Source organism: Puntigrus tetrazona, chromosome 23 (assembly GCF_018831695.1).
Source record: "Puntigrus tetrazona isolate hp1 chromosome 23, ASM1883169v1, whole genome shotgun sequence".
In the NCBI taxonomy this organism is placed as follows: domain Eukaryota; kingdom Metazoa; phylum Chordata; class Actinopteri; order Cypriniformes; family Cyprinidae; genus Puntigrus; species Puntigrus tetrazona.
The window spans coordinates 10,645,153-10,660,110 of record NC_056721.1 but is presented as its reverse complement, the minus strand read 5'-3'; the positions used below and the strand labels follow the sequence as shown (position 1 = coordinate 10,660,110).

Genomic DNA, 14,958 nt, shown 5'->3' with positions numbered 1-14,958 from the left:
AGCAGAAGATTCTAACTGAATTTTGTTTCTGCATGCAGTAAATATGTAATTTATTTTCACTGTTTTAAATTTCAAGCTTAGATAGTTCATCAATTTGTATATTCCACTTTTTTAACCAAGTAACAGAATGCAAAATTAATTTTTTAGTGGAATTACATTGCATGGTATTTCAGAAATAACACAATAACTAACATTGAATAACATTAGTACTTATAGTTTTGTTTAGCAGGGTGTAATACTAAATTAAGTTCAGCTGTTTTCTTATTCAGGCTGTAATTATTTAACCTAGACTAACATGAAAATTAGACCTATTAGAATTTCATCGAAAACATCTGGCTATGACAGTGTTTTTAATGGTCACACAGTGAAAAATCACACAGTGAAACAAAATCAAAAATTAATTTGTGGTGAAAAAGCTTCCGTGACCCTATTAAAGTCATTTAACCCTGATCATTGTCTAAGCGCTGAATCTTTCTTACTGTTCATATTATTACTTAAAATGCATTACCCACAATTTAGCATCCAACTATACAGAGCATGTCTGAACCATCAAACTTTCCCACATAATTGAGCAAGAATAAAGAATACATTATCTAAAAGACTCCAGATGGGCTAAGTATCATCATGTGACAGCATTTATCTAGGACACTAGTGGTATATGCAAAGCATATAAATAGCTCAGCAGGCGCTTGTCCAGCTCCTTAAGAGGAAAAGATGACTGTTCTGCTCTTACGCCACACAGGCATAAGTAATGGGACAGCTAACTACTGCACTCACGGCTACAACAATGATGGCCATTAGTAATCCAGGTACTTTGGCGGCACTGTACATTAACACATCACAACACTCGCTCAGATAAATCAATACACACACACATCGACGCACACCCTCTGCGTTGACAGTAAGAAGGGCGCACAAAAGGACAGCTTCTTCCCTTCACTTATTGCGTCTCTCCACTCTAAATAAGGGTAATACAATCATATTAAAGGGGATCTTTTAGTGTCACTCACAAAGCTGAGTTAATGTCATTGTGTCAGTCCTTCATTCATAACACATCTTCTCGCCTCTTTATTCAGGGTAGTAGTTGTGGAAAAGGTGAAAGCTCGTTTGAAGTCCTGAACTTCACAAGCATCTCATTCGTAGGTGTAAATACATGCTAGTGATTCCCTTCCTCATTCTTATCCAGGATACAGACCATAGAGAACCACAGCGTTAAGGTGCTGTGCTCAGACACCATTTTTTTCCTCTGGTTGCCTCAATTATTTTTACATGTGTTAACCGCTTTCTAATTGGACATCTGACAGAAGAACAGTGATATCACTGGCTTTAAGGCTTCTCAGGAAGAAGAGCTGGTCTCATATACTCATTCCCCCGGACCACCTCCTCCTGCGGGTAGTGCGAATACCTCCTCCTCGGCGCCCAGGGAATGGAGGCCACCGTGCAACAACCCGCAGAGAGAACCAATATGGTACATTGGCTGACCAACACGGTGTGGACCCGACAGAGCCAAGCTACTGTGGGGACCACTGGCACGACCACCGCAAGCAAATCCACTAGGAAGTGCCGGCTCCAGTAGTTCTTTGCTGGTAAACCACAGCCAGATGACTTGGACTCTGTGTTCGTCGCACTCTCATCAACCTCATCTTCATCGTCTGTGCCTATATTAATGACATGATCCCCTTCAACCCCAGCCTCTGTTAGTACACTAAGAGGCTGAGTGGTCTGTGGAAGGGGCTCTCCTTCAATGCCAAACAATGGCTCTATGGAGCAAGGTGAGGTGCCAGGGTTTGGCAAAGGGTCTGTCACAGGTTGAGATTGTACTTGGGACCCCATGGTGTCTGTGGTCAAAGCTGTTGTGGTGATTGGTAAGACTGTAAGGATCTCGGAAACAGTTGTCTCCTTGACAGAAGACTCCAACACTAAAGTCGCAGGTCCTTTTGATGCCCAAGGCTCCATTGCAATAGCTGGTGCAGACTTAGTGGAAAAGTCTGTTACGACAGAAACTGTGGCAACTGTTGCCGTAATGGCTGACTCTGTGGCTACCGACTCCAGATCATCTCCCTCATCGGACATCCAGGTAGAGGTCGGACTGCATGCCTGGGAGCGGAAGGTACGCTCAGCAATAGTGTCCAGATCGGAGTTAAAGGACGTACTGGGACCATGAGCAGGTGCCGAAGCAGGGGCATGGTCGTAGTCGGTTTGAATGCCTTGCTCACGCAGGTGATGTAGATATAGGTGATGATGCGACAGACATGGATGACTTACACTGACAGTTGTCCCTGTCCCGATCCCACTGCAGCGGAGTGGCACAACTCTCGGCTCGCTGATGCTCAGTGCTTCATAGGTGGAGGAGTGTGGCAGGCGGGAGTGCGCGTTAAGCAGCGAGGCCGTCTCTTGAGACAAAAACGCAGCCTCCAGGAGCAGGTCTGCTTTGCTTGCTCCTCTTCCACTTTCTCCACAGCAAACAAACCCGCTGTCCTGCGTGCCCTCACCTGACAAACATGGAATGTCACACCCATTTTCATTACTGCCACGTTCCTGGCCAGTCTGGTCACTTAGCTTGGTGTAGGTAGAGCTGCGGGTAAGCGAGCGAGCTGGGGAGCCTTCAGAAGACTCCACCAGGCCCTCGCTGACCTCCAGCTCTGCCCCCACCACCCCTCCACCTGCCAGGGTTTCGCCTGTTTTGGGGGTCCCGACCTGAGCCAGCTCCATGCTTTGCAATAAAGACTCCAGCTTGTGGTTCTGGAGGTTTATGTCTTGGAAGCACTTTTGCACTCCAGTGTCGGTGTCTCCCAGACTAGATCTGACGACATCGACCACCTGCTTAAGCTGCTGGATCTCCCTGCGAGCCTCCTTCAGAGCCAACTGGGCCTCCACACGGTGGCACTCCTCTTCTATCCAATCCTCTTGCATACGAGACAGCTGAGTACGCAACTCATCAATCTCAGTATCCCTGAGGAAGGAGGGGAAAAGGCAGAGGATGTCAAAGAGTAAAGAAAGGAAAGAATGTCAAGAAGTGACTGGTGGGTGAAAGACCAAAATTAAAACTGCTGTGTGAAATGTTTTCACTCAATACTTTTTTCTATCCCAGTACAATGTAACTTGCCAACTATATGGCATTGATGAATAGTTTACTTTCTTTCTTTGAACACTGTGACAGTTGGAGCTGCCCAACAAAGTAACACAATGACTTCAATTATAGTCTGGGGAAAGACATTTGACCAGTGGGGAAGGAATTTGAATAATTATAATAATAGAATAATTAGTCACATGGCCTTTATGGCTCAGGTATTTGACTTAAAAGGTAGTGTGAACAAAAAACTAAGGGCAGTAAGCAAACATGTATGGGACTAGGGAAACAACTGCCATCGTGAAAAATGTAAATGCTGACCAATAGCTCTCTATAGCGGTCATATGATGTGAGTTCAAGTTTTTCTTTCTCTTTGGAGATGTTACAAGCTGTTAGTGCGTAGTTAAGATCCCTAAAGTTGCAAAGACTAAAGTTTCAAAACCAAAGATTCTTTATAAAAGTTATGACTTTTCATAGTAAGTGGAGTAACATTTCCGCTAAACGCTTGAGGTATTTCATGAGATAAATGGAGGCTGCCTTTAAAATAAACAGTTTGGGAAAGTTATAAATATTAAGATTAAAGTCCTTAGAATACAGGGAAATAAATGACAAATTATACAGTCTAAATGCTAATATTCAGCGGTTAGCGACTTGATAGATAATTGTTACATGGTCTAGAAATAAACCAAGTGCAAATTTGCATAACAATTCCAAAATAAAGTAATAACTTTAATTAACTGCCACTCAAGGCTGCTTAAAGAAAACACAAATTTCTTCATAGACCGATGAGATCCTTAGTGCATGGGCCCTCATGCTCTGAACGATTCATGCCTCACCTGTCCTGTAGTCTTTCGATGGTTTCTTTGAGCCGTGCTCTGAGGTGTCGGATACACACCTCTTTCTGTTGCAGCGGGGTAAGGTATTGCTCAGGTGGAGGGGGTCGGATACCATGGTTATCATTGCAGGAGGTGTATTTTATGTGACGCCTGATATGGATGAGAAAAGTGGTTTATGCTACATATAAACAAACAAGAAATAAGAAAGGAGCAATGCCTCGCTGGTCTATGAGGGGGCTGTGTCTCACCTATGGGTTGGGCTTCCATCACTGCCCTTGCATGACCCTGAATTGCTACTGCTGCTGAGAGAGGCATTTCCATAGGGATCACGGTTACTGACAGGTGCTGGACTCCGTCTGTATCATAACAGAATCAGAATTTCAGACTGTCACCTTGCTTAAGAGGCAACAAGAGGACGCAGGATGAGGAGTAAACAGAATGCACAAACACACCAACATGAACAAACAAAAAGTACAGTTCCACGAAACACAAAATAAAACATGCCTACTAATGGTATTGACTAACATGCCTCTATACATACACTCAACTAGGAGGGGGTGAGGGCACCTTTTATGGACGTAAAGAAGAAAATACACCCAGCTCACATAAACTGCAAGCACAAATTGCAAAAAGTAATACAAACAGTTGTATTATGTGCTCAGGCACAGATGCCAAATCATGATAAATTTCCATCGTGAATCAATTATGAGAAACAAACTGGCAGCCGGACAAGCAGAAATCGACAGCAGAGCCATCTAATGAGGGCTCACTTTGCACACCACAGACATGAAATCATCTTCAATTGTGGTACACACATATGCGGTTTGAGCTTTAAACCCCAGTAAAATCAAAAAGTTGGATTTTATAGGGACTTAGTGCTATGGTTGAAGACTCTGAATCCATGCTGACACAATGCCACACAAACAACAAAGAAAAGAAGAGAAAAAAGAAAGAGACAGAAGGGATGATGGAGCGCTGACCGACAGTGGTGTTCCGGGGACTTTGGTGTCAGAAATCCTCTGCTCTGTCTCATAGAGACCATAATGCCTGACTCCATGGGTGTGTAGTCTAGCTCTATAAACCTGCAATAGTCAAAACTGACCCACAAACAAAAAGGAATCATTAAAAAGATAGCACACACCTAAAGTTTACCTTAACCTGTATTGTATAAAAATCCAAAGGAATGTTTCTGTGGACATTTTCTTGTAAACTTAGGTTAGAAGCATTTGTGCTATAAATACGTAATCAGGGTTATTTCATTTTTTGGGTTTTTTTCATTATGCTCTATTTGTATACACAATTTTTCATTAAGACATTTATAGCTTAAAAATAATGTCAATTATGTCTCTTACTGAAATATATAATAGAAACCTTAAAAGGTGTATGTTATTTAAAAATTGACAACTGTTTCTGGACTATGAGGGTGCTATTATTTTATGTGCATAAGAATAAACAGTTTTGTGCCATATTGTGTTGTTTTTAGTTGTCATTTTCAGTCGAAGGGCAACATACAGTGATGTATGACTTTCCCAGCCACTTTTCTAGAGTCAGACAAAATAATGGGAAGATGCCTGTAGATGAATAAAACTTCATAAAGACCATTTCTTTGTCCTCTCCACTTTAACTCTGATGCCTTTGACTCTTTTAGTAAGCAACAGCTAACGAAAGAGCTTACAAACGGTTAAGACAACTATTTTACATCATCAGAATAATGGCGCCCCCACAGTCCAAAATACATATAAAATTATGTGAATTTTTTCCATAAACCATTAATGAGTTTTCTTCTACATCTGTCAGTAAGGGACATAATTTACGTTATATTAAGCCATACATGTCTTAGGGTTCACTTTAGAGGAACCATTGGGTTGATGTTATTGTAAAGACAGTCCATTTCAAACATCAAATTGAAATCTACACAGCTTGTTTCATGAAACTCTGTACACAAGGTTGCAGATCTGACAGATTATTTGACAGATTGTCTGACTAATTAATTAAGCAGTCAGGGGAGGACACAGAGAAAGATAAAAAGGAGCTTCTTATTAATTCTGGATGTAAGAAACACTAGCTCAGGGTGATGGGAAGGATCAGAGCCGGTTTGCAATACTTAAAAGAACAAGAAATCATGCTGGACATATTATACAAAAGCTTACTGGATTACTTTGGACAGGATTACACCGTTTCCTTCATCCTCGCTGGCATTAAAAGTCTCTTTTATGTAAACGAAAGAGATTCTAACTATCTGATTTCAAGATCTTCTGAACGTGCAATTTCATGCTGTATGCTGACCTCACACAATCACATCAAATTCTAGGAGCAATGGATCATGGGGTATCTTAGAGCATAATGACTTAATCTTTAATCTCCCAGAAACATTCTCTTTTGGGAAAATTAAAATCGGGTTAGCAGCGCTGAAAGAAAGCATTTCCTTTAGGTGGTGCAGAGTGCTGTTTTACAGGCATGAAGGATAACTTTGAAGCCAGTGATAGTCCAGTGATATTATTGAACTGATAACATTTCTATTTCAATTTTGTGAGTGAGTTTTGAGTAAATATCAGTATCAGGAGCAACCACTGAAGTACTGAACTTACTAAAATCTAAAATAAAAATCTATTCAAGCTCGACAGAACATAATCTGAAATAACAACTAATAAAAACGGCACACACATAAACATGAATAAAACTTACATTAAAAGGAAAATACAATGTGAAATATTAGTGAATCATATAAACAACGCTAAAATAAAATAAATATTGTCTAAATATAATTCTTTTGAGTTATACATCTCGACATGTTATAGAAAAATACACCAATCAAAACAGCACATCTACAATGACAAGCCACTATAACTACCGTCCACCAGGACCACCATTGGTGGGCTATAAAAGTTTTGCTGAACTACCTAACCATGAAAGCAAGCCAAGGTCATGGTTAAGGTGAGAGCAAAGCAAAGAAAATAAAGTGAAAGACCAGAAACAAACAAAGCGTGCTTGAGGAGTGATAGAGAAAAAGAGGACTCTGCTATCAATGCTGATAGCAAGGTAAAAAAGGGAGAAAGAGAAAAGCAGCCAGAGTACTTGGACAGACCAGGTGCGTCCATTATGTTTTCAGTGACATGGACTACTTGAGGGAAAGTCGGGCAATGTGTAGTGAATATGTGCACTGCATTGCCACACACTCATTAGAATCGCTGTGAAAATATCACATTCATTGTCGATCTCGCAGAACAAAAACGCTTCTCATGGAACAGATTTGCAGATCATTAACTGATCCACTTGCGCTTTCTCTGAGCCTCTGTCAAAGAGCGGAGAGATCAGCGTGAACTGCCCTCTCCGATCCCCAACATCAGCACCGGTTTTAAATTGGCGTGTGAATGGCCAGTGCAGCCGTGTTGACTACTACAGTCATGCCCTACTGTAGGGTTACTGAATCAGAGTCTCACACAGGGGATGCAGTGGGAGACGACAGCATTTGTTGCAAGCGGTGCTTAGGCTGTAGGGCCTTCAGCAGGTTGAATCTGAGGAAACAGAGATGAGACAGAGGCACAGAGCTGGGCTCTACTGCAATATTACCATTTAAACTCATTGGCACTAGTAGTATATATCTTGAAATTATAAAATGATCTGTACTTGGATAGAATTGCACACGAGCATGGCTTACACAGGAAATTAAACTTTTAGACGTAACTATTTCTATTTAACTTATATACCACTGCATAATTTACACAGTTAATTGGGATTCATACAATGACATGTTTTTACTGCAGATCTTTAAATACTTTTACAGTTCTGCAAAATTGTCTATGTCATATAAATGCTGTTCTTTTGAACTTTCTAGTCATCAAAGAATCCTTAAAAATGTATAACAGTTTCCAAAATATATTACACATTATTTCACCATTGATTAATTACTTTTGAATTATCATGTGTCAGTAAAAACTGGAGTAATGATACTGAAAATTCAGCTTTAAAGTGGTGACAGGAATACACTCATTTTTAAAATACTTTTTGAATGCAGTTATTTTAAAATGCAATAATATTTTTCACTATATTACAGTATTTTGATTGAATAAATGCAGCCTTGGATAGGAGACTAATCATACCAACCCCAAACTTTTGAATGATAGTTTATATTTGTGTGTATGCGTTTGTTAAATCCAAGTACATTCATGTGCTTAAAAATCTTTTAAATTGGTCCCTCAAGAAGTTTAGACAATCTGGCAGTTGTAGGGTAAAAAAAGTTCTTGACAGCAGAGAGAGAAATTGAAAGAGCTAAACAGCTGATGTATTAATGACGGCAGTGGAAGAGAGAGAGAGAGAGAGAAAGGATTATTGAAGCACTTGAAGCTCAAAGGATCATTAAACTGCAGCAGAGATCATACTGTGATTAAGAGAAGGGTAAGATATTACAGCAAAGCACCAACACAGCTGCAAGTTTGAAAGAACGTCTGTTAGAAAGAAGACTTCAACAGAGACAAAAGGTGCCATACTTGCGTGATCCAGAGCCAGATCTTTTATTTGGCGAAGACATGGAGTCAGCAGTCTTCTCCCTTCCTTCTCCTTCTTCAGCTGGATCGGTCTTCCTCTCTGTCAACACAGCATGAACAGCTCAGCTGCAGCCAGCCTGAATGAAACACAAGAACACAGACAATGTTGTCAGTTTGACTCGAGGAAATGATTTTCCATATCAAACCGTGTAACAACCCTTGTCACATTTACACGAGAGCAGTTTCCTAAGAAGGAGCGTTACAAAAATAGATATTTCGGTTTGGCGTCACACTAAAATAATATTAAAGGTACAGGTCATCATTTGCTTACTTTCCATATCAGTCCAAATCTAAATGACTTTCTTTGGTCTGCAGAAAATAAATGGCTTTTTTTAAAAAGGTCATGTTCCACAGAAGAAAGGATAAATCATTTCAAAAGGTTTCACGTTTAGATTTTTTTCTTTCTCTTTCTACAGTATCGTGTGAAGGAGATCATGCCATCGAAATCAAAAGGAAACATAAGAATCTGTCCATTTCATCTAATCTATCTGATCTCTTCACACTCAGCAGACCTGGCAGCGGCGTTGCTTATGCGGAGCTGTAATATATTTAACATTGTGCTGACACGGACTGGTTGGTCTCTGACTCTGCGTTGGTGCAAAGCCAGACAACAGAAATAATAGAGCTTTAACTTTCACAATCAGATTACTCAGTGAAATCAAGATCTACCCAGAAGCTTTAAAAAAGAGCTTTCATTCCTGATACAGCTAGAATATTTAATTTAAGAGAAACAGACAAAAGAGGAAAGGTAAAAAGAAGCGATTTCTTCTTTACTGGGCATCCTGAGACACATGCTGGGGGAAAAGAGGGATTAATGATCTAAATAATTAAAAAGGAACTGGCACAGCTCGGTATAAGCAATGATACGCTGCAATATGATCCTCATAATAAGCAGCTCAATCATTTACCACAATGACACAACCTTTCAAATTACTTGGGCTTGGTTGGGTGATGAAAGGGAACAAAAAGGACTGGTGTTATTGTTCTCAAAAAGCATTTTCATTAAATAATATTAAGATGAAATTGTGAAATTGAATAAAACAAATGAGATGTAAGTGTAATAAAAGTATAGAAAACCAATAAAAAGCCGATTAAAACAATAAATCATTTTATACTAACAGGATCTAACCAATGATTTTTAGTTGCTGAGTCGGTATCGGGACAATGTGGTCTTCCTCTGACGCAGTGTGAGTCATAAAGTAGCGTGCTGCTGTGAGATATATCTGTTTGAACTTTTTGCACCAATGCAGAAGACTACAGTCTCAGTATCTCTCATATTTTATGCCGTCTGCAAAGTTTGTATCAAATGCACAAACAAAATAATGAATATTAAGATCAATTGGAAACTTGATACTTGTTTTTGGCTGAAGGAGTCACTCAAACTAAATGTAAAAGGAAGCATATTTAAGAATAAATACGCAAAAACAAATGTAAAAATATTAATTGCTTAGAAAAAGAACACTGTATATGCATTAGGAAGAATAAAGATAATGTATTTTGATGAGGAAATGTGCTGTGTCATGCTCCTGCTACAGCACTGGACGACCTCTGGCTGCTGTCGTACGAGATGTGCAGGAAGCTGCAGATGAATGAATGTTATGACCCAGCACATCGCTTATCTCACAGGACACTTTCAAGCTGTATTACTGCAGAAACACTTGCTCATAAACAGACAAATATCACACACAGGCTTGCAGATTTCCAGCAGATTATCACTTGAATATAATGCAGCCAAGAATAGCAAAATAGGAGATCTTAAATGTTCATGCATTTTTTCATATAGAAGTTTTTTTTTTTTTTTTTACAGTAACCACGTCAAGCTTCAAAAACAAAAACAACAAAAGCATAAAAAGGCACTATAAAGTAGTCCATATAATTAATACTCCATAAGCCATATAATGAGGAGCAGACTAAAATTAATGTCATGATTCTAGCACTGTTATTGTTAACTAATTATAGTATATATTAAAAATAGTTTTCATTAATTAAAATAAAAGTAGGTTACACATTATTTTAAAGGTGTTGTTGTTACAGTGTAATTATACAAGTACTGAGTGACATTAATTAACTACATGTACCTACTATATGGTTAGGATTAGGGTTTGGTTTAGGGTTTTTGCTTGCTTGTTGTTAACAGTCACGGTCACTATTATATTTGTACTGAAAAGACCAGTGTAGAGTTTACAAAATAATTTTTTGTTACAGAACAAAGAATGATTAAATAAGGCATAAATATTACTAATCAGAACATTTATTTACAGAACTATTCCTTTAATAATCTGGTACCACATTCAATACACATGATTAGGCCCATCTTATGTTTGCCTGATTTAATGGGAGCTAGACTGACAGGGATTAGGAAATGATCAGACGTAAGTGATTATGAAGTCATTTGTCTCATGGATCCTAAAGAGAGCGCGATCACTCAGTCAGTGGATTGAATGAAGCTAAATGAATGCAGCATGAATGCTCCGAAGTGAATAAACAGCATCCCTGTCACAAACATAAACTACATTTCAGTAGTTGTACTTCAGGAGCTAAAGTAGACTTATAAATAAATCAACATTACATTTAACTAATAAACAATTACAAGAAATACAAAATGAAACCAATATTAGTAAATATCCAGTAACACTATACTTAGTGTCCATATAGAGAATGAATAAAATAAAGTGGGTAAAGTGGGGAACTTGACATTGTTTGCATATGAGTGAGATCAATGTCATTACACGCAAATTTAGGATTAACCGAAAGGTTTGGGTTTTTTTTTTATCAACAGAAGAAAAAGTTTGGAACAAGTGAAGGTCGAGTAAATGATAATCATCCTTTTAAAGGCTTATTTAGCCTGTGTTTTATTACATGTACATATATGACTTTCCTCCTTCAAATGAATCCTATCGAAGATACATTAAAACTTGTTCTGGCTGCTCCAAGCTGTATCATTGCAGTGGGTGGGTGTTTCTATTCAAAAGTCAAAAACACTTCAACTAAATTGTGCACATCTATGATAAAATGTCTCTCACACAGCTCTGGGAGTAAATAGTAAGCGAATCCATGGTTTCTGTAAGATAAATATCCAAATCTCAAACATAATTAACACTTTTCTTTTCACTTCTGCTGACTGTCAAAGAAAAAACAAAGTTTCCTTACTTTAGCAAAAAGTAAAACCCTCTTGGCTTACATGGAAATCCTCATTTTCTTTACAAATCCTTGGTTTGTACTTAGTACTTAGTTTTGCTATCTCTGTATTATATCCTCGTCATCTGCCGGAACACCATCCATGTATCATAGATAAAGTGAGAGAGAAATATTTATTAGGTTTGAAATATGGATATTTAACCCCATCTAACCCTAACCCAAAAATACATGGATTCACAGGAGGCCTTTATTCTTCCCCCAGAGTCATGAGAGGCAATTTGTTTATTGTGTGCATGCTTTATCTCATTTTATTACTTTAAGATATTTTTAGACATTTATTATGGCAAGGTTATGTTTAAGTGTCACGCTTTACCTGCATTCACCCTGCAGAAGTGAAATATATTACGAGTATGCTATGTAGCTGAAGCACATTTAGCCAAACCAATGTTTTAAAGAAATGCTTTGGAAAGATTGGCCTGCATGCTGAGAAGATGTAGAGCAGTCGCCATGGAGACAGCCATTCAGCCACTATTCTAGAACGTGAAACTCCACAAGTGGTGTGATTGGCTTTCCTAGCCAGTGTGTATGTGGTGAGACAGACAGACGGGACGGCATGGTGGTGACATTACACAACCGCAAGGCAGGCCTCAGCGGCCAGTCCACACGCAACAAACAGCATCCTGCGCGAAGGAAAAGGGTGATAATTACTGTAATACCAGAGAGATTACCACTAGCTATGCACCGCAACACACTGCACAGTTTAACCTGCTTTAATAAGTTCAAAATCATGTAGACTCGCTTGGTTGTGATAAAGACTGCACGTGATGATCTTTCCAGATTCTCACAAATCCACTTTTGAGCACACTTTCTCTGCAGTCCGCAAGTCCTTACAGGGGATGCAAGGTCATACTGCACCCTAGGCCCTAAAACTACACAGTGCCTGTCACGACTCACACGAAATCAAATCTGAAACCGGGCGCTTCCCAGGGCTGCGGAGCGACGAGCAGAAAGTTATAAAAACACAGGTCTAGATTACAAGAGCACGACGGCGCGACACCAAAACAAAAGCAAATGCACGCGCACGCTCGCCGCAGGGAAACATCTGCCGCGAGCGAGCGCCTCGAAACAACCGAAACCCAAAATGTGCGCGAAACACGGCGCGCAAATGAACTCCGTTTAGCGTGCGGACGCGAAATATCGTTTTCCCTATACCCTATACCTGGCCTCACAGTCCTTGGTTTGCCCTACGCGCGGGAAACGCAGGAGGAGTCCTTCGCTACGGAGATGCATCACGATTCGCGCGTCATACTGCAACGCAGAAACGTTTGACATTTACCTGGTCGCAGCCTTCCGGCGAGAATCTGCCTGCCTTCATGTAAACAGCGGCGTTTCGTCGTGTTCACCCGGGTGCTCGTCCCCGTCAAGGACTCCGCCACAGCGGTGCTCCGCTGCTCGGGAGGGCGAGTCGACGGGGCGGTGCTGCCGCTGATAATGAGAGGGATTCTGGCGCGTGAGGTTTGTTTGAGAGCCTCGTGAGGGAAGACGAGCGTCGACGTGAAAGCAGCTGCGTAATATTACGACGCTCTCCTTAAAGGGGACCACGCCACTTGAAGTTGCGAAGACGTGCGAAATTACTTACATTTCAAAGAAGCCGTTAGACCGGTCTTTTGACGCCCAATTAAACGTCAGCTAAACCTAAAATGTAAAATGAAATAGAAATCACGATACAGGTGACATGACGTATAATAAATGATTTATTGTTCTAATTTCGAATATGGTTTGTGTTTACTGAAACGCTATTAGAATTACATACAAGAAGCGTTGCTTTTAAGACCATTCCCCCTCCACCCAAACACAATTTTGGGGGATGTACTTACACTTTAAAAGTAATATCAGCGTGGTTATAACAGTGCACTTACTGAAGAAGAACTCAGGTGGGAAATGCCAATGTCGATTAGAAATTATCGAGAGAAGTTAAATTGATAGAGGCAATAATTGATTTAACCCTTTAAATAACCACTCAGTCTAAAAATAATAAGCACACGTTTTCCAGGCATTACCCTCCCAATGGACTTTAGTTTGGTTTATGTCCGTCTAATCAGATATCATGTTTCCAACACTCTTCAGCCATTAGAGTAAACGGAGAAACTCTTTCAGCACCGCGGACAGCGCCCTCCAGGCTCTTCTCATTGACTGGACACTCTTTATGGGATAGGTGGCTATAAAAACACATTTGTTATTGATGTGAAATGCAAAAGCCAGAGAGAGAAAAAGAAATATATCAGGATTAATGTTTTGTCCTTGACCTAATAATAATAATAATAATAATAATAATAATAATAATAATAAGTAATAATTCGTTAGGGTGTTTACATTCTCTAAAAATGATAAAAACTAAGAAATCCTTATCATATGACCAAGAAAAGTCGTGAGATGTAACAAAAAGTAAACAAAAAATCATCCAAGCTTGATTTATCTCCGTGTAGGCTTTGTATTAAAGGCTTTGTGTTAATGCAATGATAAGTATTTAAATACAGCCATTTTGTATTTAATTAGCTAATAAAATGCAAAGGAAAGTGAATGCAATTTTCAAAGTGAATTTTTATGACATCTGTTTATTTATATATACAGATGCATATTTCAAAACACTTCGAGCAACTGGTAATTACATATTTCCTTACTGTCCTCCTGACAGAGAATTAGCTTCGTGAATATAAAAGATTGCAAATGTTCCCGGTTGTTATTTTCTTGTCTGTTGATCGACAAGTTCTTCAAGAACTACACCATCTGCTAAACTGTAAGAGGAGCTGGAGTATCTCACTGAGAATGCTCCTCTATAAGGTCATTTGCAGATTACGCAGTTTTTTAACAATTTTCTGAATTTTTATTTTTGTTGTTTAATTTTTTCCTTCAGTTACATCTCAAATCAAATTGCAGTTGGGTTGTTTTGCCCAAGTTGAAATATAAACTAAACAAACAGCTAACACAATAAAACCTTGATTAAAAAAAACATGATTTCTAAAATAAACAAAAAAAAGTTATCTATTTTTGCAAATATACTATTTATATGTCAATTCAAATCAAATTATATACTAAGACGTTCTTAGTTGTTAATGTTAACTGCAAAAGATGGAATTGACATGCTTCTGTTTTTGAATATATTATAAGCTTAGAAATTTACAGAAGGTTTGCCTATATAAAGAAAGCAAAACTACATTAGTGATGTTTCCCAGTCATCATCAACAAAATGCAAAACTGAAATTTAATTAATTCAGAATTTGTGAGAAGATAGCCAGAATGATCTGTTCTGTTCAGCATGTTCTTGTTAATAGTTGGTTTGTGTTTGTGTGTGTGTGTGTGTGTGTGTGTG

At 39.1% G+C, this 14,958-nt stretch overlaps 1 protein-coding gene across 1 annotated transcript; it reads right to left on the bottom strand.

Moving 5' to 3' along the window:
* Window positions 1-1,363: 1,363 nt before the first annotated feature.
* LOC122328564 (syntaphilin-like) lies at window positions 1,364-13,148 on the bottom strand. Its single transcript, XM_043224311.1, is given in 8 exon segments — window positions 1,364-1,500; window positions 1,503-2,953; window positions 3,907-4,056; window positions 4,155-4,262; window positions 4,887-5,003; window positions 7,347-7,421; window positions 8,394-8,527; window positions 12,925-13,148. Coding segments are annotated over 7 exon segments (2,079 nt in total). The 5' UTR covers window positions 8,435-8,527; window positions 12,925-13,148.
* Window positions 13,149-14,958: the final 1,810 nt, after the last annotated feature.